We start from the raw sequence: 21,539 nt of genomic DNA on the forward strand, positions 1-21,539 counted from the left end.
GAGATTTTTAGACCAAAATTTGCTGATCCTGTTTATTCCCTAAAGGGGAATTAACAGTGCAAATTAAACTACATCATGGGGCGTCACTTTTAAGACATTTTGTTAAGGAGGTACGTAACGACGTACGTACGAGTAACACTTTCAATTTTTCCCTTCTACTTCTTCAAATTGGAGTAGTAAATAGAGTAGAATACAAGCAATGTGTGATTACAAAGACAACATTGAGTGTCAAAGATCCTCCTTTCTTCCTCGCTATCTTTCAGACATTACTATGCCTCCTTAAAAAAAAACTAAATAAAAATCACTGGCAGCAAAAGAAATAAATTTACCTACTCAACACCCATCACATTGACAATCCAAAACAAACAGAACATGGCATAAAAGTGGCTCAAATTAAATTCATTAATGGACTCAATCAGCTCTGGTTAAGGTATACCTTTCTAGAATATGAATACAAAACAATGTGAATTTGATCCTATTCCTGAACCTGAACCCCCAACCCCTTGTCAACTGCAGAAGTGTGCAGAGAAGGGGCTTGTATACCAGCCTCCGCCTCAACCAGAACCACCCACACCAGCTGATTGTTGCGCCATCTGTAGAGAAAAAATCAAAAACCCAGAAGTGATATTACAGAAACCCGAGTTTCCAATAGTCTGTGTTGTAGAACGTGAGAAAACTGGTTAGTATTTATTTATATGTATACAATTACGTCTGTTTTCTAAATATGTTTCCGTGTATGCATACGCTTACATATATCTACTGTGTCTTCTATAATCGATATAATCACTCTCTTCATACGCACTGGCCAGTTGTCGTTGTCACTTGATACCTTTTCCCTTATTTCTTTGTACTATAATATGTAATGATTATAAATTCTGACCACGCCTGCCTACTGCTGAAGTCTACTACTGATTTTGAATCCAATTCAAGTGCCAATATTCTACTGATATTATTAGTTATTACGCTTTGAATCTTATGCATTTTAACGATTAAGTATCATAAAGAATTTTTCTGTTCAGTAAAATTATTTGCAAACATGTATTTTAATTATAAAAACGATTACAGGCACTTCTAGATGTGACGATATAGAGGACCAAACAGCAGCGCATCCTGATTACTTCTGGCCCAACTGTCCACCCCCACCTCACCCCCCAGATCCGCCTAAAATAGATCCTTGTGAAGAGCAAAGAAAACGAGAATGTCTGGAAGAAAAAGCTAGAAGAATGAAACGGTATTTGGAATAGAAAGCAAAAATGGACGATGGAAAGTCAAAATTAGATGCTCTGATTCAGAAATTTATTACTGAACTCCAAGAAGAGTATCATCAAAGTAACACAAATAAAGAGGAGAACACACAAGTAGCTAATGTAGCTCCAGTTTCATCAGCTGATATAGATAAGAAAATATCTGATTTGGAGGAACTTATAAAGAAACTTCAAATTGAAATTTCTGAAATTTCAATGAATTCAAAATTGTCTGATAAAAATATTGTGTTGAAAGAATTATCAGATGTTAACGTATCAGTTGTGAGTACAGAAGAATGTAAAAATGTTCAAGAGTGTACCCCAAAGGATGTGAATTCGGGACCTGATTCGTTTACCTCATTTTCAGAGTTGCCATCAGATGAATCTAAAAAATTTGATGATGCAATAGCTGATTTATTAAGACTTAGTAGAAAAATCAGCGAATCCTGTAGTCCAGGTGTGTCTGACGCTAAGGAAACCATCAATCGTATTATGAGAGAAGAAAAATCTCTTTACGCTAACAAGTACGACGGACTTGAAGAGATGATAGACGAACTTAAGAGTGACATTGACAAAAATATGAATAAACTAGATGAGCCTTGTGACGAATATTATCCGAACTAAATCCGGAATTTAAGTCTAACGACTAAAATAAGTTATATAAAAGGTTAAATAAAAAAAAAGGTTTTCTGTTAAATTTCTTTTTAATTTTAAAAAAAATATAATTGTGTAATTCATTCGCATCGACTTTTCTCCAACCATGCGAATGAATATGACACATTAGATAAATCTCACTATAAAATTATCAACTAGAGACCCGTCCCGACTTCACACGGGTAAAACAATAATAAATTATCAGTCTTGCAGTTTTTGAGTTTATCGCGTTCATATAGTGAGACAAACTCGGCAGGGGGACTTCATTTTATAATATTTAAGGATACTGAATCATTTAATGCTTTCGTAATGTATACGAAAGGTATTTTAATAGCATTGGAAACGAAAAAGGTGCTGTTTTCTTTGGTTTCAATATGCTAGTTGACAATTTTTTGTTTTAATGACTATTCGAAGGACCTTATTAGAAACAACAGTGAAAAAAATACTATGATATTGACAATACTTTCAATGATATGACAAAAATGAAATCACACATTTTTTTTTCCTCGTCCAAACGCTCCACACTAAATGATACGAACATGTGACGTCACAACGTGCTAAAGTGTTCGCGAAGAAAGATATATTTGTTCGACAGCTACATAAAATATTACGTTTATGATGATGTGTTGTTACAAAATTTCAATTTTGTAGGATGGTCGAGTTTGTTTTTATATTTTCATACTTTTTGAAAATTAACTTTCCATCCAAGTTTAAATCTTCGTATAAATGATCCAGCTACATTGTCACAGACTATGAATTACATAATAATCCTAATTATTATGTAATTCATCATAATGTATTCATTATTGTCATTCATTCATAATGTAGATAATCTTATATTATCTACATTATAGCTTTTTAACAATCATCTGGCCTTGTCAACTACCTTATTAAGATTATCCAAACTCAAAACGGCAGAAGTGCAATTCAAATCTAGGACCTTGCAACCACAGGTGAGCGTCTTTTTGGACCATCTCAGTTTCGATATAGGTAGTGCAGTAGGATAGTGTTTTATGGTTGTAAGAATTAAATCCCGTTTAAATCTCTCCCAACAATTTTATTCACAATAACAAATATATTTCATACAAAATACAACATTAAAATATACCTCATTTATATCATATTATAGTATATCGTTATAATCTTATACACTGCAACATGTACCAAAAAGCAAGCTACTTTTGTTTTGACTAGAGTTTACTCAGATTTGAAAATAAATTACATATAATTCCTTATTTTATGCTCGAGAAAATAATTTTGAAAACCTAACTATTCTTATAAAATAATAAATATTTATTTACATTTAGAAAATAAACAACAAATGGTTTGATTTGTAAAAAAAATACATAATATTATTTCAAAAATCTACTTATGATAACATTTATTATATATTTGTGGATATATAAAATAGTTATTAATTTAATAAAATTTATGGCATAAATCTAAATACTTGGCACATTTTTTTATTAATTTGGCATTCTATAAATATAAGGCACAACGCCACAATAGTACAAATATAATTACATATATTAAATATAATTTCTTTGCTTAAAAATCGAATATACATATAAAAACTTGACTGTTTAAAACTGGTTTTTTGTACAGTTTATTTATTTAGAATAATTCTACATTTTTATGTAACTTGACCACCGTTTTGGTCTTAGAATTATAAAGACAGACATACATATTTTGTTCATATCCCAAAATTACTGTTTAGAGAATTAACTTCAATATGTTTGATGTTATCCATGACATGAATAGCAAATGTTAATTATTGGAAAATGGGGTACAAACTTAACAATCCATAATAATTCCATGGAATATAACCTAGGCTTGGGAGAAAGTATGGTCGCACTTTAGAAAAGAATAATAAGTAAAGTAACTTTATTAAAATTAAGGACGATAGATGTAAAAACAATCTTGATCCACATATCCAAAAGAAAAACATTACGATTTGCTTGTAAATTAGAAAAAAATATATTTTTAGATATCTATTTCATAAAAAAAACTGGCTGAAATAAAATGGAAACCTAAGAACATTAGATTATTTTTCATTACTAAATTTAAAAACAAAAAAGAAATAGTTATTAAATATGTAAAATTTGAAAACACTTTCTCCCATGCTAAGTAAATCGATTAAAACAAAGCCTATATAGAAAAACTTCCAAGCGAATGACTATATACAAATATTTTTCAAAAACTTCAATAAAATTCCTCTCCCAGACACCCTCGAAGGGCTCTGAAACCTAGACGGGATCAGCCGTTTCAGGTTAGAAAAATTGCATCCAAAAAAATTACATGTACTTGTGCTATTTGCCTCTGGGAGGGGGTTGCATGGGGGGCTGGTGGAAGGGATGGTATTGCCGCGCGAAGAGATTTTCCTGAAAAAAAAATCTGTATTATATTTCTGTAGGCAAAGATTTTCTGGAAATGGTTTCGTACAAATTTAGTAAACCTTAGTGTTTCGAAATTAAGACTTTTTTCACGTCAAATTTTTTATTACACTACACTGGGCTTCGCTCCCGTGGGGATTTGGAGATAAAAAGTAGCCTATGTGATTTCATTACAATATTTTTCGTGAAAAAGCAACAAACATACACACATACATCCTCACAAACTTTCGCATTTATTTATAATATTATAGTGGGATAGTTACAAGCTTTTGAAATGTGGTGCTGGAGGAGCATGGAGAGAATAAATTGGACAGATAAGAAAACAAATGAAGAAGTACTAGACAAGATCAAAGAGAGAAGAACGTTATTGAAAGCAAGACAAGAAGGGGAAAGATGTTTGGCCACCTTATACGACACGACAACTTTATGAAATATCTGATTGAAGGAAAAATCGAAGCAAGAAGAGGAAAAGGAAAGCCAAGATGAGCATGCCTAGATGAAATAAAAGAGAAGGCAGAGCTCGTGTCGTATAGGGAGAGGAAATCGATGGCTGAGGACAGAATTAGATGGAAAACGCTCCACCGACAAGAACAAAGTTCTCAAATTTATTGATGAGGTAGGATAGTAATTTCTCATTTAGCTACAAAGCTTACCACTTGATTGGCTGTGTTCTGAGCTTCAGTAATTTTTCGTTCTTCCATTATTATTTCGTTAGCAGCGCTGTAATCACGATGAAGAATTAATAAATCGCATGGCAAAATGGAAAAATCTTCCGAATTAAATTTCAATCAATAATAGAATATCAAATATAAAACTCTATCCATCCGTCTAAATTAGAAGCAAACTCCCTATGTCAAATTTGATTGTAGATAAATAAAGTTTGGCTATCTGGTATAGCGTTTTTGCATTTGTAATCGACACCCACTAAAAAACAGTAACAATAAATAAATATATTAACAAATCACACAGATCGACTAAGCTCCAAAGAATACGAGACTAAGTGTTATGGGATATTAACTCAACAATCTGTATTTTATAACAATAGTTAAACATCCAAGATCCAGGTCAAGCGGAAAAAGATCATTTTACAACTTGACCTGACCGGGTATCGAATCCGGGACCTCCAGTGTAGACAATCCGACTTGATAACCCTTGGGCAACAAGATTATCGCGTCAGTGTTAATTATAAAGATGCAATGACTAAAGTTGTTCCTCACGTGTCCATCTCTTCCTGTGTGAGGTCGAGCGCCTCCTGCATCTCCCTGGAGGTGCTCTGTACGAACTCCTTGTCACAGTATTTACCCAGGCCCTGCTCCTTCAGTACCTGGCAAAATTATTTTCGTAGTTATCACTGGTTATTATTATTGTTTTTATAAGCTTTTATTTTCAAATTCAAATTATTTATTCAGAAATTAGACATTCACAGGCACTCTTTCTCGTCGATTTTTATATTTATAGTTATTTCTCACAAGCTACAAACTACTGGCATTTCGGAACGACCACTGCTGAGAAGAAATGCCGAAAGAAACTCATTTGAACAGTGTTGGTCCCTATCGTGCCAGAAGGGCTTACCATTGGCAACTTGCAATCACAATGCCGTATGCCAAACTTCCTATCATGCCAGAAGGGCTTCCCATTATTTAACTTGCAATCACAATTTCGTATGCCAAACTTTCGCGGGTTCGGTATACATTGCAGATTTTTCATTGCAGTAAATAAAAGCCGTTATACTAACTACACAATGTTCACGAATTTGCGTCTGCATGAGTTTGGCGACAGTGTTGAGCCGGCATAATGTTTGGGTGGAAGGTTATAAATTCCATTTTGAAGCAGATATCTTCAACCGATTGAGCTGAACTCTTGTACACGCGTTTAGTTTGGATGACAATGCATTATTATGTTAAGCATGAATTGACGGTGCAGCAAAAGACTCCCGACTAGGGAGCTCCTCAACGTTTAGTAGCACGGTTATGAAATTTTATACCTGGCTTCAGTACCGTCCGGTCTGATAATGCATTAGAGTGATAAACAAAACCTGGTAGTGGACCAGGATTGGCTCCCAACTAAGGAATACCTCTCTAAGTTTACTGCACGAGCATGATTTTTTTTGTCACGCGTTGAATGAAACAAGATCTTTTTGACAACAATATATATATATATGTATATAATATAGACTTGTGTCAAAAATGACATTAAATAAAAAATATTTTTGAGTGATACTAGTCATCTTGCATTCGTACATCTAAGTTTGCGACTTCGCGTATTAAATTAAAAAAAAAATTCAAACCGCCTAAAATAAACGTTATTTTTTATGATGACGCATATCTAGTCCGGCGAGGGTGTGTCGGTATGTTTCAAAAAATATATTTTTAACACTTACTCGTGTAATAAGATTCTCCGCTGGATTCGCTACACAATAAGGCACGGTCTTGTTCTGTCTCGGTCTCCTGTCACGATCTGTAAATAAAACAAATTATTTTTTGAAAAAACTTACCAAAAATGTATTACCCATTTATTAATTAGTTAAAAAACCAACTATGCTTCCGTGCATTTGCCAAATTACGCAAAAAGCCTGCTCTTTCATCTAATCACAAAACGAGTTAAATCCAAACATTTCTAACCAATCATCTGAACGGAATATCTTACATGCAAAATGTGTATCTCTCATAAAGGGATTTTCCTAGACCTGGAAAGGAGTGAATCGCCTTTTGCTCCCCGCAAGCTATTGGTAAGTATTTTATAATAGATATTATTATCTAACAAATCTCGGCCTACAATGCTTTAAATGGTAACCAAATCCGAAACAACGTCATACATCTCATACATGGTCAAAACGTAATCAGATTAATGGTTTAAACTGCGTAATCATTACACGTAATACGGATTACACAAAATAACCATGCAATGAAAACTACGATCCAAACAAATGTAATTAATTAGTTTACAATTAAATTATTGTAATTAATGATTTTCAATTAATAACTTTGTAATCTAATTTATTAATTAGTTTGCAAAGTTATATAAGTTTTTTTTAATATTGTATATATAAAAATCTATATTACATACGATAATTATAAAAGATAAGGAATGCATATTATATTGGTGCAAATGTTGATAAAGTTAAAAAACAATTATTATAAAATGCACACTGTCACAACACACTAAAACCAACTTACTGTTGTTTCTCATACTCAGCATTAAATCGTGGGAGGTTTTTCTGCAAACGTCAACATTTTTATATGGCGTCATACAAATTGCATTTTACAATTTGTAAGTTTGTAAATATGATCCCCAAAAGAACAACGCCATCTGTGATATGTGTTTGTAACTACAAATTGTAAAAAAGCATGCATGAAAGAATGCATTCACAAGACAAAATTAGATACATGGTTCCAAATGTTACGTATAGATGGCAGTAATTACTTTGGTACTTTTTTCCTTTTCTACTTTTACAGTAATTTTATATTAATACAATAACTGCATAACGCCATTATTTTTAGGTACTTCTATTTATTTTTTAATTTTAATGTGCAATGATCTATATAATTACGCACGACACATAATTACACAAAAATATAATTAAATAATAATAAAGCAAGTTAAATAAATCTACCTACTTGTGAAGTTAATTGATTCGAAATGACCCTTCAGAATATTGACTTCAATAAAACTTAATAACAAGAAGTTGATAAACTTATTTATTAAATTTATCATAAAATAATTTGATCAAAGAGCCAAACCTCATTGCTCAGTCGCGCTCCATCGTTATGAATCCAGAAATTGTATGGAGATTTGACATCAAGACTGTCAATGTCAAACAGAAAACAACGCAAATTCAAATTCAAATCATTCAGAAATTAGACCTTCACAGGCACTTTTTCTCGTCAATTTTTATATTTATTTATTTCTCACAAGCTACAAACTACTGGCATTTCGGAACGACCACTGCTGAGAAGAAATGTCGAAAGAAACTCATTTGAACAGTGTTGGTCCCTATCATGCCAGGTCGGCTTACCATTATTGTTTCTTACAATGTTTTTTTTTCTAATAATATATAAAAGTACATAATGTACATAGTCAAAAGGTATATCAAAACAGGTTATAATTGTGATCCGAGTGCTGATTATAATATATATATCGATGTGAAACACAATTAACTTACATGAAAATATATGAGAAACGAGATGACCAGTTCCCTCTGGCAGCACCCGTTCACGAGTTGACGCATGGGACAGCCACAACATACTGCGTTATCTCAACGGAACACGACTGTGTAATGGGACATGGCTTTAAGACTCATGAGAAATAGAATACTATTAATAATAGCTCGTACGTTCATGAAATCATATAAAATTCTGAGCGGCCATTTCGTGTTTCAAACTGGAACAAAATGGTGGACTCACTCTATCGCCTTGAATATCCTCTCGGAGTCCTTCTCGTGTAACAATGGCTGCATGGCAATTTCTTCATCACCGTCGCTTTGGTTTGCTTCGTCGTATCTTCTGAAAATTGGAAATAATATAGATTATGTAGTCTTAATTTGTATTGGCCACGAACTCCGGCGATTTTTTCTATATAATTTACTTACACGCAAAAATCTACTACCCTTTATTTAATTATGGCTTCTGTAACTTCTGTTTTTATTTATGCTTTCTGTTAATATCTAATTTAATTTCGATAACAATTAGAGAAGAGTGGTACACAACACTTACAGGCTAAAAATAATAATCTATGCTATTATTATAAAGAGCGTTTGTGAGTTTATATGTTTGAGGCGGATAATCTCGGAAACTACAGAACCGATTTCAAAAATTCTTCCACCATTAGAAAGGTACATTATCCAAGATTGCTATAGGCTATATATATTTTATCTCAAAATTCCCACAGGAGCGAAGTCTCGGGCAACATCTAGTATAAAAATAAAGCAATTAATAAATAAGTGAATTGATATATTGATCTCTTACACTTCTTCCTCTGGAATCTTTCCATCCATACCCAACTCTCTTCTCATCATGGAGCTCAGCGTCGTCTTATCTTCAGGCGTTTCTGGCGACGAAAGAACAGTTTGTAAGAAATGTTTTCTACAAAAATTTTATAATCTCTTGTTGTCATCAGAGAAATCTTCTTGTATTGAACGTGTGACAAAAAATCGTGCCCATTACGTAAACTGTTGAATACTTCTCTCATTGCGAACCTTTTCGGAGTGAAATATCAGGCTGCGCTTTAATATAATAATGCATTGTAAATGAACACTGAAATGATCACCTCATTTCAGTTTTCATTTGCAATGCTGTGCACTTTTACTTAGTACTAGTAGGTAAAATGTAACTTGCAAGATTTGGTTACAGACAAACAAACAACGAAACCAAATAAAATCTTGTAATTACCAGTTATTTTCAACTTGACAGTGGGCGGTATATTTTTCTTGTCTTTTCCGTAGAAACTCTCGCGGCCATGTTTCTTTATTGTCGTCCACACTGCTCCAAATAGTGTATGGTTACGCTAAAAATAAACCAGTTTAATTAAAATTTTCAATCAAATACAACCACTAATTACTTAAATTAAAAATAAAATAAATGTTACAATTTTTTTAAAAGTTTATATGGTCTATAAACTATATATAGTTGTAGATCTTATAAACTTTGAAAAATTACATTTCCTCACGACCGAAGATTCGTGTTAAACTCAAAAGAGAAATTCAAATTATATCTATAATTTGAAACCCATCTGGGTTTATCTCACACGACACGATACAGAGATTTATTAGACATTTACAATTTTTTTATGCAGTAAAAATAAGTTTCAGTTCTAAAACTATTAAGTATTATAAAAGTTTGTGGTTTGTCTTGTTAAAAACTACCATACATCAAGCAAAATTATAACAAATTAACATTTAAGTTTACTGACTTAGTCACTTTACAAATCCAATAATAAATTTATCATCAAAGCCAGAAAAAAATATTGATAATTACTATAACACATACCCTATGCATAGGTTCAACAGTCTCAGCAACAATTTCTTCCAGATTGCCAGAAATAGCTCTTTTCAATTCAGGTCCAGCTTCATGCAAAGTCCGGAGTCCAGCTTGCAAAGTCTTAATCTGATTGGTTTGTTGCGACTGCGCAGCGGCTTGTTCTTTACGCTTTCTGAACCTGCCATTATGAGCCAAGCAAAAAATCTTAAACTATCACAGTTGAATCAAAAATCTTACGCAATCAATATGTGAAATTAATTACGTGATAAAAAATGAGAAAGACCTATGTGTGTTGAGTTGAAACTCGAGTTGTTGTTTTTTTCTAAAAAACATGTCTTCTCGGAGGCTTTACAATCAATTGTTATAAAGTTAGGCCAATTGATTATCTACATGCAAAACATTTTACGAACAATTTCACAACTCTTGAAACACAATAAAGAATTATAGATGGTGCGTTTTGAAACAAGTGATTGTAAACAGAAAAGTGTACACTCGGAGAAAACATGCTTTGAGAAATCAATAAAGGTAAACATCATGCTGGAATAAATCGAAAAATAAAACGGACTGTAGTAGAACATACAACCTTTCAAATGCGAAAAAGCTAAAAAATTCTGTTGATAAATCATGCAATCTTTATTCATATGCATAAGTGAAATAAAATTATAAAGACATAAAAAATAAAATAATGTTTATCAACGATTGAGATTGCGTAACTCCAATCATTGCATGGGGAAGGGGGCATGATATAAAAACTTTCTGAAAAATCATCAAAAAATATAAATCAAGCAACATCCTTGGAAGACACACTGGTATCGGGACCAAGGGCGAAAAAGCATAAAATACAGCGGAATAAATCTTCAAGTTGCTTATAATTTGGATAGCGACTTACGCATGGTTCCTATAAAACAAAAAATGTGTTAATAACAATCGTAGTTTAACAAGAATGTCATCTAGGTAGATAAAAACTTGTCAGATAGTAACTGACCTTAAATGCACTCGTTGTATTAATTATTTCTAAAATATAAATTCACATGTCAAAACTATAACGATGGCGATGTTTCATGAAGCAAGGCGCGGAAAATAATTTCATTTTACAGTTATGATTTCTGATATGTATTTCATAGATTGCCTGAGCTAGCTCTATGTGGAGAGAAACTGTTCAAAGAAAACTAAGCCACTCATTCATTTGGAATCTTTAAGCAAGGAGAAAGAAGAGTGTTTTGGCAGTAAATTAACAGATCAATGTTAAATGATATCACAAACCTTCTAAAGTAATCCTGAATAAGGAATGTAGCGTAGAATTTGCCCACTGTGATTTCGTTCGGATCTCCTGGAGGTGGTACCACCTGATCTAGAAGCTTCGATGATGTTCGTTTCCAGACTTTCTTGATGATCGCCCGCAGTTCCGTGTTGCACTCGTCAATCACACCTAAATATAAAGCGCCATTGACTTTCAGAAATATTGACCAAATCCTAAGGGAATCGCGTACTTTCGATAAAATAGGGTAACTATCTACATTATTTGTATTGTCACCTGATGTCTTGATGTCCAGTTGTGTTCTCACCACAGCGAACAGTGTCGCGTTGAAGTTGACCGTACCATCAGAGTTTAGAGGCATGTTCATTGACACCAACCGCTTGCATGCAGTCCGGTGTGGACAGAGTTTTCCAAAACCTGGTGATTTAAGAGCGAAAATAACTTTTTAAGTTTTTTTTAATGGTGTAATATCCTATTTAATGGTAAAAAGTGGCTGGGTAGACCAAAAATGCGCTGGCGGACCTAGATAAGTTTGATAAATGTTTAATAGAATAGTATTTATTGTGAAACACACACACACACACACACGAACATATACATAAAGAAAGACTTAGGTCCTACGCGTATCACAATAGGCAACGGCTCAGTCTTACGCTAAGCAAAAATGACGCAATTTGACCTAAGATCGAACGTCTTGGAGAAACTAATGAGAAAAAGATACCTTTACCCAACACTTTTTTTTATTTAACAACTATAATCTTGTGATTAGCGCCGTTTAGATGTATAAAAACTGTTAACATACCTAAGGGAGGGCTAATTTTTCTTAGTAAATTCACAACGTCCAGATGTTTGATTCTCCCTTTTGCATCGGGGTCATATTCGCTCCATAACCTAAAAAATCAAAGCCCAAAATAGAAACTGAGGCACACTAGAAATCTAATAGGTGCTACATAATAATTGCGAATACAAATATTTTTTTGAAATAAAATTCTTTGATTAGATGTCACACTTATTCGTAAATTTACTGCCGACTTCTAAGGCACAGTTTAATTAAGTAAGTAATTACCTTACAAATTCATCCAAATGATGAGGTCCCAGAATCGACCAATCTCTTGTTAAATAATCAAAATTATCCATGATGACAGCTACGAATAAGTTGATGATCTGAAAAATTTATACGTGCTTTGGGTTTAATTGGATCGGGACGATAAAAGTTATAGGATATATAGATTAGAAAAGTAAGTATAAAAGTTTCGCTATTACCATTTTGACGAAATCTGAATGACAACATTTTTAAATTTTTTGGTTAGTTAAGAGCAAACGCACGTAATTATTTTTAAGTACTTCGGACGTAAATAGGAAATCAGATTATTAGCTCATTTGAACGACGTTGATAGATAATGTTGTATTGTTAACTTATTATTCATTCATTTATTTAAATAATGAGATGAAAGCAGCCATGATTCCTATAAGTTTCGATTACAAATTGAGTCATAAAGTTTTTTCATCTCATGTTATTTCAATCATATCAATATATTTACGCCTTTTGCTGTAGAGACCCTGGGACCTTGGGGTGCTGATGCAAAAACGGTTTACAAAGAAATGTCCGCACGCCTGATCGATGTCTCTGGGGACCCAAGGGCTGGCGACTGTTTTGGCCAACGTTTGAGTTTGGCCATACAAAGAGGAAATGTCGCCAGCCTTCTGGGAACTTTACCGCGCGACGACGACGATTTAGTGTCATTTTTTTATTTAAATTAATTTAGTATTTAGTTTTAATTTTTAATTTTAATTTATAGTACTTTATGTTGTAAATACATTTATTCTTTTAGAATATCTCGTTGTTTCTAATATATGTATATTTAGTTTTTTGTTTAGTAATAGTGTCTGTGGCAATACAGAATCATATCAATTCAAATAAAGCTGTTGTTACATTTCAATATATCAATATAAAATATGGTAATTATGTAATTTGCTAAATAAAGCGTCTTACCAAGAATGTACAAAGTAGGGAAAACGATATAAAATACGGGAATGCAAGCCAATTGCCACAATTCTCCTCCCCTCCTTCCTGGTTTTCCTGTAAATCGGATTTGACACATTTCGGTGGTTCGTTTGGCCTTTCACTAGTGTCAGTAGACAGTGCCATCATTATGTCTTGCCATGCTTCACCTACAAAAGTAAGTGCAAAAGTAAATTTAGTGTACACAGCATGATCATCAAAAATGAGCTGAATGAACTCAAGGAAGCGGTGGTGGTGTAATGATTAAGACGCCCGCCTGTGGATCGAAAGGTCTCAGGTTCGAATCCTACTCGTGCCACATGAGTTTGTATACCAATCTGACTCATGTATAGTAGTTTTCATCGACCACTTGAACCAATTGAAGGAAAACTTCGTGAGGAAACCTGCACACTGGTTGATTCTTATTATTTTGTGTGTGAAATAGAGAAGGCAATGGCAAACCACTCCATTAATAATGCCAAGAAAGTTATTGTATGTGTTTCATTCCACGTAATAACCACGACCCTCAGCCATGAGGAATACGACTATGAAGATAAGTACTCAGATAAATTCACATAGCTAATAAAAGAAGTAAGTTGATCAAAGGAAAATGTCACAGAACAGCAGCTTGTACAGAGTATTAGGAGAAGATAAAACAATTGTAAAGCAAATTCTAGGGGAACAGCTTAATTATAGAATTTCGGAATTGTCCGACGCTTTGGCCGAAGATATCTAATTAGCCATTAGTTTTAATGTAAGATCTACACATTACTGACAGCGCATTGTTGAAGGAGATATTATTTCTGGATAACAAATCTATGAAAGTTGGAGGATTGCGCGAGAGATAATTCGTGTTAAGATTTATTTAATAACGTGAGTTGCTTAATTGCTTAATTAATACCTGTAGCAGATCTGAATAACACCATCAAGGCGTTCCCAAAGGTTTGAAAATTATTGTGTCTCGTTATTACGTCATCATCATTATCGATCTTCCCGAACAACTGAAATATAAACAAAAAGAAATATACTTTAGGTAACTATAAATAAAATAAATAAATATACACAAGGACAAGGTCACACAGATTGAGCTAGCTCCAAAGTAACTTCGATAAATGTGTTACGGGATACTAACTCAACGATAACATATTTTATAACAAATACATATATATATATATATATATAATAACAATAGACAAACGTGAACGGGTGCTGCCAGAGGGAACTGGTCATCTCGTTTCTCATATATTTTCATGTAAGTTAATTGTGTTTCACATCGATATATATATATATATATTATAATCAGCACTCGGATCACAATCATAACCTGTTTTGATATACCTTTTGACTATGTACATTATGTACTTTTATATATTATTAGAGAAAAAAAAACATTGTAAGAAACAATAATGGTAAGCCGATCTGGCATGATAGGGACCAACACTGTTCAAATGAGTTTCTTTCGGCATTTCTTCTCAGCAGTGGTCGTTCCGAAATACCAGTAGTTTGTAGCTTGTGAGAAATAACTATAAATAAATAAATAAATAAATAAATAAATATATTAGGACGAATTACACAGATTGAGTTAGCCCCAAAGTAAGTTCGAGACTTGTGTTATGGGATACTAACTCAACGATACTATATTTTATAACTAATACGTATATAGATAAACATCCAAGACCCGGACCAATCAGAAAAAGATCATTTTCCATCATGACCCGGCTGGGGATTGAACCCGGGACCTCTCGGTTCAGTGGCAAGAACTTTGCCACTGCGCCATCGAGGTCGTCAAACTATGATTATATTAAGCATTGTTGAAATACCTGTGATTATAAAAAAAAACTAAAGACAAGAAGCTAGCGTGGTCGAATAAGATAGACTACAATATTCCCGTCTATTTCTTACAAAGTTGCAAGATTTTGATATAAAACGAAGCACACGATGAAAGAGAAAATATATACGCGTTATCTCTTTTACTTCTTGTGTATATCAAATAAGCGTTTATCCCTCTTACAGTAGCGAAATTAAAGCACTTAGTTTATAGTTTTCCATGTCTGCGGTGGTGTACTAAGATTCAAAGATCCAAACATTTATTTGCCAACTATTAGACACAGATACAATAAAGGTGTTATGTATAATATTTGCTCTTATCATTTCATCACTGATTACATAATGTCTACAGTTAAATTTGTCCTGAGTATACTGCCTACCTGCATGCCAACCACAGCATAGATGAAGAACAGTAACACGATCAACAAAGCAACGTAAGGTAGCGCTTGGAAGGACTTTATGAATGTCCATAGTAGTGTCCTAATTCTTTCCCCTCTTGATAGCAGCTTGATCAGTCGCATAGCTCGGAACAGTCGGAAGAACGTCACGTATTTTAGAAGGGTGCCCTGGAAAATAAGATATGTTTGATCACGTGAGACATTATTAGTCCTCTAACTTCCTTCCTTCTTCTAACGTCCTTAGTTAGGCAAACAGGATTTGAAATATCCGCACTATATTGAGAAAAAAAAAAAAGAAAAAAATATATATTTATTTCCACCATAATTCAAATTACATCAGTTGTATTTAATAATGGAGGGGGTGGACTGGAGTCTGAGCTAGGAAAATCCTGTGTTTCAGGACTCCAGGACACTCGCCCACATTAACATTGTGTGATCATTGGATATAGGATATAATTTTTTATGGAAGTGGGGCACAGGGTTCGGATGTGTGAGTATGCTTGTGTTGTCGTGTATTGTTTATCGTACATTACTTAATTAAAATACAAATGGGCGAATTAACCTGATCCAGTTAGCAAGTTAAGTAAACGGAGGTACTTGTGTATGCCCACAACGTACAAATAGTTTTTTTAGAGACATACTTCAATTGGCCTTATTTTATAATGGATTTTAATACTTACTTCGTCTTTTGGTGCCGCTTGTGGATTCTGAAATAGTAAAAAGTAAAATTTGCATTCTGTTCAGTATTTTTTTTCCTATTTATTTGAACTTTATTGAATAAAATACAGCTTTTAAAAAGTACTGTCGTAGGAATTTACGCTGAAAGCATGCAGAGAAGACTGCGGGTATAATTAAAGATATAAAATCAATACACACATATTACGTGCTCAATTAGTGTAACATTAATTGAATTTTTATCCATAATATTAAAACAATTTTGTCACATCCTCAAGCAACTTGGAATTTTAATTTGTTTCTTCTATTCATTGAAGTCAGTTGTGTAGTGTATAAGGCTTTTTTAGTAACGGTGCCCTAAGTTTCTACGAGTTTGTCTAGTTTAGGAGGAGGAGTTTTTTAATGCTATATTTTGTTAAATAAACGCATTTTATATTGTCGAACTTATAATATTTCTTACATTGGGATCGAAAACAGGTAGATCAGGGTTGTTTTCATTAACTTGTGTGACCACTATATCAATAATGCTCCCCACTACGAGAATGAAATCTGTCACGTTCCACGCATCTCCAAAATAATTCTGAAACAGTTACAAATAAGTAAGAAAAGATATATTTATGTCTTTATACAATCCAATACAACGCATTTAATACCCTTGCCCTTGGATCACCAGTTACGTCGTCACGGAGGTGTGAAGAAATTTCAGTTACAAAATATTTAGGAACGTACGATAAGAAAATATTTTGATTTTCAGTTTTTTGTTGAGAATTGTCTCAACAAAAAACTAAGTATTTATCTTAAGTTATTTGATACAACTTGCCTTAAATCTAAATGCAGCTAATTTGAATACAAACTCCAACATGAATACTGTAGTGAGAATCATATTGAAGTAATCCAAAACCTGAAAAAAATTAAAGAAAAATATGTTACACATCAATCTAGATAAACCTTTACAAAATATCCATTCAAAATCTTATATCTTGTAACGAACAAATATTACGCATTGTACAAAACACAATCTGTTAAAGTTGTCAATATAAGTAGGGAAAATTATTTTCTTCCTGTGACTGGTTTAAATTAATTCTTTACGAAAATGGACAAAGGGGATATTTCTTCAAGCTAAAAAGTATCAATTTTCGATCAAAAATAATTTCGCGATGAGAAACAAACAGATGCAATAGACGAAAGACGTGATAAAATTAATGAATATTATGTCAAAAACCTTTTTGTATTCGAGAGAAGCGCCGTGAAACTTCATCATGAGAGTGACGGTGTTGAGCACGATGAAGAAGAAGATGACGAACTCGAAGCGCTCTGACGTCACGAACCACCACGTCTTGTACTGGATGCGGTGTTTGGGAATGTATCTGAAATGTAAACATATATTACTAGGTAGAATTCATATTATGCATATAATTACATTTGTACTAACAATAACTTTTCTACATTTGTCATTTTTATTTAGTTTTAGACATAGATATAGAAAACGTTTGTGTTGCCACAGACACTAAAAACAATAGGTATCTAACATATAAATCATTAAAACAATATTGATATTACATGTAGATACACGCATAATGCTAAAAGAATTAGTGCAAGGCAAAAAGGCCATAACTCAAAGAAATTTCTGCACATTCGTACAAAAACACTGATTTTCATTTATTGCCCTCAATGTAGGCGCTAGCGCTAAGTTATAAAACATTTTAAAAAATATTGTGTACTTAAACGTTTGAAGAAATATCATATGAAGTATTACAAGAAAAACAAATAAAGGAAAATATTAAGACAGTTTTCAAATCAGAAGACGAACGAAAAGTTTTAATACACAATTAAACACGCTGTTTCTTTTTTTTTTTCTGCTATATAAGTGCAAAATAATACTATTTTGGAGGTGGGGCCTCTGGTGTCTTGTATGAGAGGCTGTTTTAGCCTATTTCAAGCACCAGTCATCACAAAATACCATAACATAAAGTTTTAACGATTGCATAAAATATATGTACTTTTTTGTAAAGAAAAATAAATATCTGTTTAAACTGCTTTAAACTTCTTGCAAAAAAAAAAGTTGATTGATGGAAATGGAAATTACAATGAAATCAATCAAATTACAATGAATCATATATATATATATATATATATATATATATATATATATATGAACTATTTACTGCACCAGACAGAAGATACATGAGTTATAACTATTCAAACATAAATTTGTCTCTGTACCTTATCTGGTCCGATGTGAATAGCTACTTAATATAAAATGTCTACTTAATATAATTGACCATTGAAAGTTGCCAAGTATTGTGATCGCGTATGCGCCAAACAAAAAGAAAACTGTTTGACAATAATATTATTTTATTCCCGAGTAGAATAGTACCATAAACAAGCAAACGGACCTAAAAAAAAATATATAGAAGAAAAGCGGTACCTTCTCACTGGTTTCGCTTTCAAAGCAAACTCAATGCAATTCCTCTGATTCTTATCCAACTCACAATCCTTAAATTCTTGCTCTCCCTCTTTTTGGAATGTTACTATGACAAAACCAACGAATATGTTTACCTGGAATAATAGATCTTAAATTAATACAAACAGAAATTGATAATGACTACACCACTAAAAGAAACACCCTCCGAAGTTTCATCAAATACGTTACAAAGGATCTGACTATATCGAAACGGCTGAATTCAAATTTTGCCAAACATTTACATCTAAAAACACTCTCAATTAAATTTCCCTCCGCCGACTTCTATAGCGTACCTAGGTGAAGAAGAAGCGGCGTAACAAACTTCACTGCAGCCTTTCAATTGAAGTGAATTAACAATCAAAAAACATATTAAACCATAACATTATTTTGATAAACCAAAATTAATATTTTAATTGACTTACCATGAAAAATGCAATGACAATAATATAACTAATATAGAAAAATGCCACAAGTGGTCTGGAATTTTCTATAGGACCCATGTCTTCTTTGTTTGAATCCATCGATGTGGACAGCAATCTGCAATTGCAAAATTGTATATTTTAATCCATACTAACTATTCCAATACTATATACTATTATTATAAAGAGGTAAGCGTTTGTGAGTTTATTTGTTTGAGGCAGTTAAACTCCGAAACTACCGGACCGATTTCAAAAATTCTTTCACCATTAGAAAGGTACATTATCCAAGAGAGCCACAGGCTCAAAATTCCCACGGGAGCGAAGCCTCGGGCAACATGTAATAATATTATAAAGAGAAAAGATTTGATTTTTTCTTTGTAATGAATAAACTCAAAAACTTATTAATCGATTTTGATGAAATTTGGCACAGAGATAGGCGAAACCTTCAGGAGTGACATAGGCAACTTTTTTATTATGGTTTTGAATCCGGGACGAGCGGCTAGTGTAAGCAAAAGTGAAAACATGTATTTTACAAAAATGTCATATTTGCCACAAGCTTTTATTGTCGACAGAGAGGTCTTGTAGCATTTAATGTCTGACAAAAAACCCATGTGCTTGCTGTAAAGCGCTAAGGAGTTCCGTCGTTGGGAGCCGATCCTGGGCGCAACGTCAGGTCATACTTATCATTTTAATACATTTTCATGGAAACTGAAGCGACGTGGGAAATTTCAACTCTGTCCAGTGGAAGTAGGAGTAATATAACTTGCAAGATTTGATTACAGACAGACAAGAAAACATCGGGACAGGTGAAACTAAATAAAAGAAAAAAATTAAGTTTAAATTTAAAGAAAAAACAATTAACAAGGGGTCAATATAGCCCTAAACATTATTACTGATTACGATCAAAATGTTTGACAACTTTTAATGAGGTCACAGGTTTCAGACACATAAACGTATTTTTTTTTGAAATTATCGCTGCAATTAAAGAAAATCAGAAGTTTTTTTTCTTTTTCCTTGCTCGATTCAAACTCACCCTGGCCATCCTTCAAAAGTGGATACAGTGAATAAAGTCAGCATCCCGCTGAGGACGTCGTCAAAATTAAATTTATTGTTGACCCACTCCCTGTCTTCTATCGTCGGCTCCCCATTCTTGTATATCAAATAAGAACCCCTGGAAAATTTATGCATTATCATCATTTCAACAGTCGATATTTCCAGAGGTGGAAGATAGGCCAAGAAGACCTTTGCTTGTCTGAGTAATGTCTTCACAGAGAGTCGAGTCTGTACATCTATGTTAACATAGCAGTACAGACAGCGTCTCTCTGTGAATTTTGTTTAAACAAAATCGATGCTGCATCCGTTTCTGGTGTACACTTATTTATCGAATTCGAGACATTTGCATGTTCGTTATCAGTGGAACAAGTTGCTGATAAAGAATAATTATGTAAATAGATCGATTTCGAGAAATAAATTCAAATCTGCAGCAGTTCCATTCTTCAGCAAAATCAATCAAAAGCCACCTTATTACTAATGTATAATACACTTTTATATTGGTTTTTTTTTTTAAACTATGCGCTTTGTGCTTATAAAGGGATTCAGGTAATTAAGTAATAACCAGGTGCTTTAGCTGAGTCGACACGCTAATAAAATGAAGAATTAAATTAGAATAGAACAGAAATGAGTTTATTCTAAAAACTACAGACATACACATAATAACCGAAAAAAAAATTAAGATTAAAAAAAAAAGTTGGTAAGTACAAAAAGTGAATATGGGTGTGTGTGCTGCGGCAGTAATCTAAACAAAGTAATCTAATCAAAATTACTTACTTGCATTCTTTTTCTGTGAGTTTGGTAACGTCATTACAAGAGGAGAATTTTCCCTGAAAATGTGTAACAATTAACCCGAAGAAAAATCATGCTCATATTATTACACAAAGGAAGAATCTTTGTTACAATTTTTAAAAAAATTAAACCAATTTAAGTATTATCTTGTTTTGATGCCAGAATGATGGGACAAAAGTATAACCTACTTGGGTCCCAACCGATGGTAAAATATCGCAAGGCAAGCCAATAAGGAAGTGGCCCGACGAACTGTCGGCCTTTAAATCAAATCAAATAATTTATTCAGAAATTAGACCTTCACAGGCACTTTTTCACGTCAAATTTTACACAAGCTACAAACTACTTACTGGTCATTTCGGAACGACCACTGCTGAAAAGAAATGCTGAG

General features: G+C 33.1%; 2 protein-coding genes across 9 annotated transcripts in view; one reads left to right on the forward strand and one right to left on the reverse strand.

Moving 5' to 3' along the window:
* Positions 1 to 326: 326 nt before the first annotated feature.
* LOC128680154 (uncharacterized) lies at positions 327 to 1,941 on the forward strand. The gene is made up of 2 exons (XM_053762999.1): positions 327 to 679; positions 1,066 to 1,941. The coding sequence occupies exons 1-2, from the start codon at positions 448 to 450 to the stop codon at positions 1,242 to 1,244; spliced, it is 411 nt and encodes a 136-aa protein (XP_053618974.1). The 5' UTR covers positions 327 to 447; the 3' UTR covers positions 1,245 to 1,941.
* A 1,415-nt stretch (positions 1,942 to 3,356) lies between these two features.
* The window catches only part of LOC128680155 (voltage-dependent calcium channel type D subunit alpha-1-like), a 49,470-nt gene continuing 31,287 nt past the window's right edge, over positions 3,357 to 21,539 (reverse strand). For 2 of the 8 annotated variants that reach the window (XM_053763004.2, XM_053763000.2), the window contains 25 exons: positions 21,137 to 21,189; positions 20,343 to 20,480; positions 19,313 to 19,427; positions 18,855 to 18,985; positions 17,649 to 17,793; positions 17,247 to 17,327; positions 16,887 to 17,006; positions 16,432 to 16,458; positions 15,734 to 15,919; positions 14,428 to 14,527; positions 13,518 to 13,696; positions 12,591 to 12,688; positions 12,327 to 12,415; positions 11,801 to 11,941; positions 11,530 to 11,695; positions 11,156 to 11,164; positions 10,276 to 10,444; positions 9,679 to 9,793; positions 9,256 to 9,337; positions 8,695 to 8,793; positions 7,468 to 7,508; positions 6,672 to 6,748; positions 5,509 to 5,615; positions 4,945 to 5,011; positions 3,357 to 4,279 (listed from right to left, as the gene is read on the reverse strand). In XM_053763004.2, coding sequence (XP_053618979.1) covers positions 4,208 to 4,279; positions 4,945 to 5,011; positions 5,509 to 5,615; positions 6,672 to 6,748; positions 7,468 to 7,508; positions 8,695 to 8,793; positions 9,256 to 9,337; positions 9,679 to 9,793; positions 10,276 to 10,444; positions 11,156 to 11,164; positions 11,530 to 11,695; positions 11,801 to 11,941; positions 12,327 to 12,415; positions 12,591 to 12,688; positions 13,518 to 13,696; positions 14,428 to 14,527; positions 15,734 to 15,919; positions 16,432 to 16,458; positions 16,887 to 17,006; positions 17,247 to 17,327; positions 17,649 to 17,793; positions 18,855 to 18,985; positions 19,313 to 19,427; positions 20,343 to 20,480; positions 21,137 to 21,189 — 2,607 coding nt within the window. In that variant the 3' untranslated portion in view covers positions 3,357 to 4,207. Of the gene's footprint in view, positions 4,280 to 4,944; positions 5,012 to 5,508; positions 5,616 to 6,671; positions 6,749 to 7,467; positions 7,509 to 8,694; positions 8,794 to 9,255; positions 9,338 to 9,678; positions 9,794 to 10,275; positions 10,445 to 11,155; positions 11,165 to 11,529; positions 11,696 to 11,800; positions 11,942 to 12,326; positions 12,416 to 12,590; positions 12,689 to 13,517; positions 13,697 to 14,427; positions 14,528 to 15,733; positions 15,920 to 16,431; positions 16,459 to 16,886; positions 17,007 to 17,246; positions 17,328 to 17,648; positions 17,794 to 18,854; positions 18,986 to 19,312; positions 19,428 to 20,342; positions 20,481 to 21,136; positions 21,190 to 21,539 lie in introns of those variants that run through there. The other 6 variants (XM_053763005.2, XM_053763002.2, XM_053763003.2 and 3 more) reach the window with 5 other exon arrangements.

The sequence above is a fragment of the Plodia interpunctella genome, chromosome 23 (genome assembly GCF_027563975.2).
Source record: "Plodia interpunctella isolate USDA-ARS_2022_Savannah chromosome 23, ilPloInte3.2, whole genome shotgun sequence".
Classification (NCBI taxonomy): Eukaryota; Metazoa; Arthropoda; class Insecta; order Lepidoptera; family Pyralidae; genus Plodia; species Plodia interpunctella.

Excerpts from the sequence above, each read along its gene's own strand:
- LOC128680154 (XM_053762999.1), top strand. The coding sequence starts at position 448 with ATGAATACAAAACAATGTGAATTTGATCCTATTCCTGAACCTGAACCC. Across the intron at positions 680-1,065 it reads TGTAGAACGTGAGAAAACTG|GCACTTCTAGATGTGACGAT; the intron begins GTTAGTATTTAT and ends AAACGATTACAG.